Source organism: Sinocyclocheilus grahami, unplaced genomic scaffold (genome assembly GCF_001515645.1).
Source record: "Sinocyclocheilus grahami isolate Dianchi unplaced genomic scaffold, SAMN03320097.WGS_v1.1 scaffold3658.1, whole genome shotgun sequence".
Taxonomy (NCBI): Eukaryota; Metazoa; Chordata; class Actinopteri; order Cypriniformes; family Cyprinidae; genus Sinocyclocheilus; species Sinocyclocheilus grahami.
In genome coordinates this window covers 15,678-17,116 of record NW_015508746.1, presented here as the reverse complement: position 1 = coordinate 17,116, position 1,439 = coordinate 15,678, and the positions used below count along the sequence as shown (strand labels likewise).

Sequence of the window (1,439 nt, the reverse complement as noted above, 5' to 3'; positions counted from 1 at the left end):
TTTTTCTCTTTCAGATATTTGAATATATATTTGTTTTTTAAATAAACTTTTTATTCATTGGAGAATGCTGAATTTCCAAAAAGCATTAAGCAGCAAAACTGCTTTTTCAGCACTGATGATAATAAGAAATGTTTCTTGATCATCAAATCAGCATATTAGTATGATTTCTGAAGGATCATGTGACACTGAAGCCTGGAGTAATGATGTTGAAAATTCACAGGAATAAATTACATTTTAAAATATATTCAAATAGAGAAGAGTTATTTTAAATTGCAATATTTCACAATATTACAGTTTTTACTGTATTTTTGATCAAATAAATGCAGCCTTGGTGAGCACGAGTTTCTTTCAAAAACATTTAAAAAATCCTATCAACACCAAACGTTTGAACAGTACTGTATTTTTCTTTTTTCTTCCTCTTAGCATGTAATTATTTAACCTTGCACCTATATTGATACATGAGTCACTTAAGCGATGACTCTTTCTGACATCAGTGGAGGAATGAAAGAACAGCTTTGTGTTTGTTCACAGGAAGGGTAAAGAGCAGATTACGGTCTACTTGTAAAATGTGCTGAATAAAACCAGGAAAGGTGGGGCAACGCAATGCATTATGGGTTAACTTCTAGTATCAGATTCCTATAAGCTGCTCAAGAACAAACCTTCCTTTTCCAAGGAAACTCGTATCGTTTTAAGCAAATCAATTGCACATTTATAAAAAGGGTCTGAATTAGGGCTGTTAAGCTATATATTTTTTTAATTCGTATTAATAACATAATGTGCCAGTTAATAAATCTAATTAATCACATATCAATTTTAGCTGAGAAACCACCCCCAAAAAGATGAAGTCATCGTGTTAGATGAGAAAACCATTCAGTAGACATTACAAAAAGTACATTTAGAAAAAAAAATCTAAATTGCATAAATAATGATAATTAATTATTAAAAAAGGAATATTGAAATATGAACCTATTTAAAAAACAAAAAACATATGATACTCTCAAAATTAAAGTCAAACCACTAGCAGGTCACAGCAAGTCACTCAAGTCAGATTCATTCAAACATCTGATTAATTCAGAAACTAATTAACATTTTAATGCATTTTTAATTAATAAAAAATTAAATTGCTCCAAATTATAAATAGAATTAATCAAGTAGTCAATCTAGGTCTGCGCAATTAATCGAATTTCTAATCGCGATTACAAGTATGGATGCCACAATGACGTAATCGTTCAAAGCGGCAATTAATCGTTCAAAGTCCACTTATGTTATTCTGCATGCTTAAGATGCGTTTTTTTTTCTTTCTACATGTTATCTTAAGGGTTTTTCAAATTTTTTTGTTTTAGTATAACATTAGAATACCATTCATATTTTTACTTTTTTTATAATTTAAAGATGAAACCAATCCAATGTATAGTTGACATTTGAGGCTTAATACTATA

The 1,439-nt window shown here is 29.2% G+C and overlaps 1 protein-coding gene across 1 annotated transcript in view; it reads right to left on the bottom strand.

The window, feature by feature from the left end:
* Positions 1-50: 50 nt before the first annotated feature.
* LOC107576419 (bromodomain-containing protein 2-like) overlaps positions 51-1,439 on the bottom strand; it is an 8,069-nt gene continuing 6,680 nt past the window's right edge. The window contains exon 4 of the mRNA XM_016262599.1: positions 51-67. Within this exon, the coding sequence (XP_016118085.1) occupies positions 51-67 (17 nt within the window). The remainder of the gene's footprint in view (positions 68-1,439) is intronic.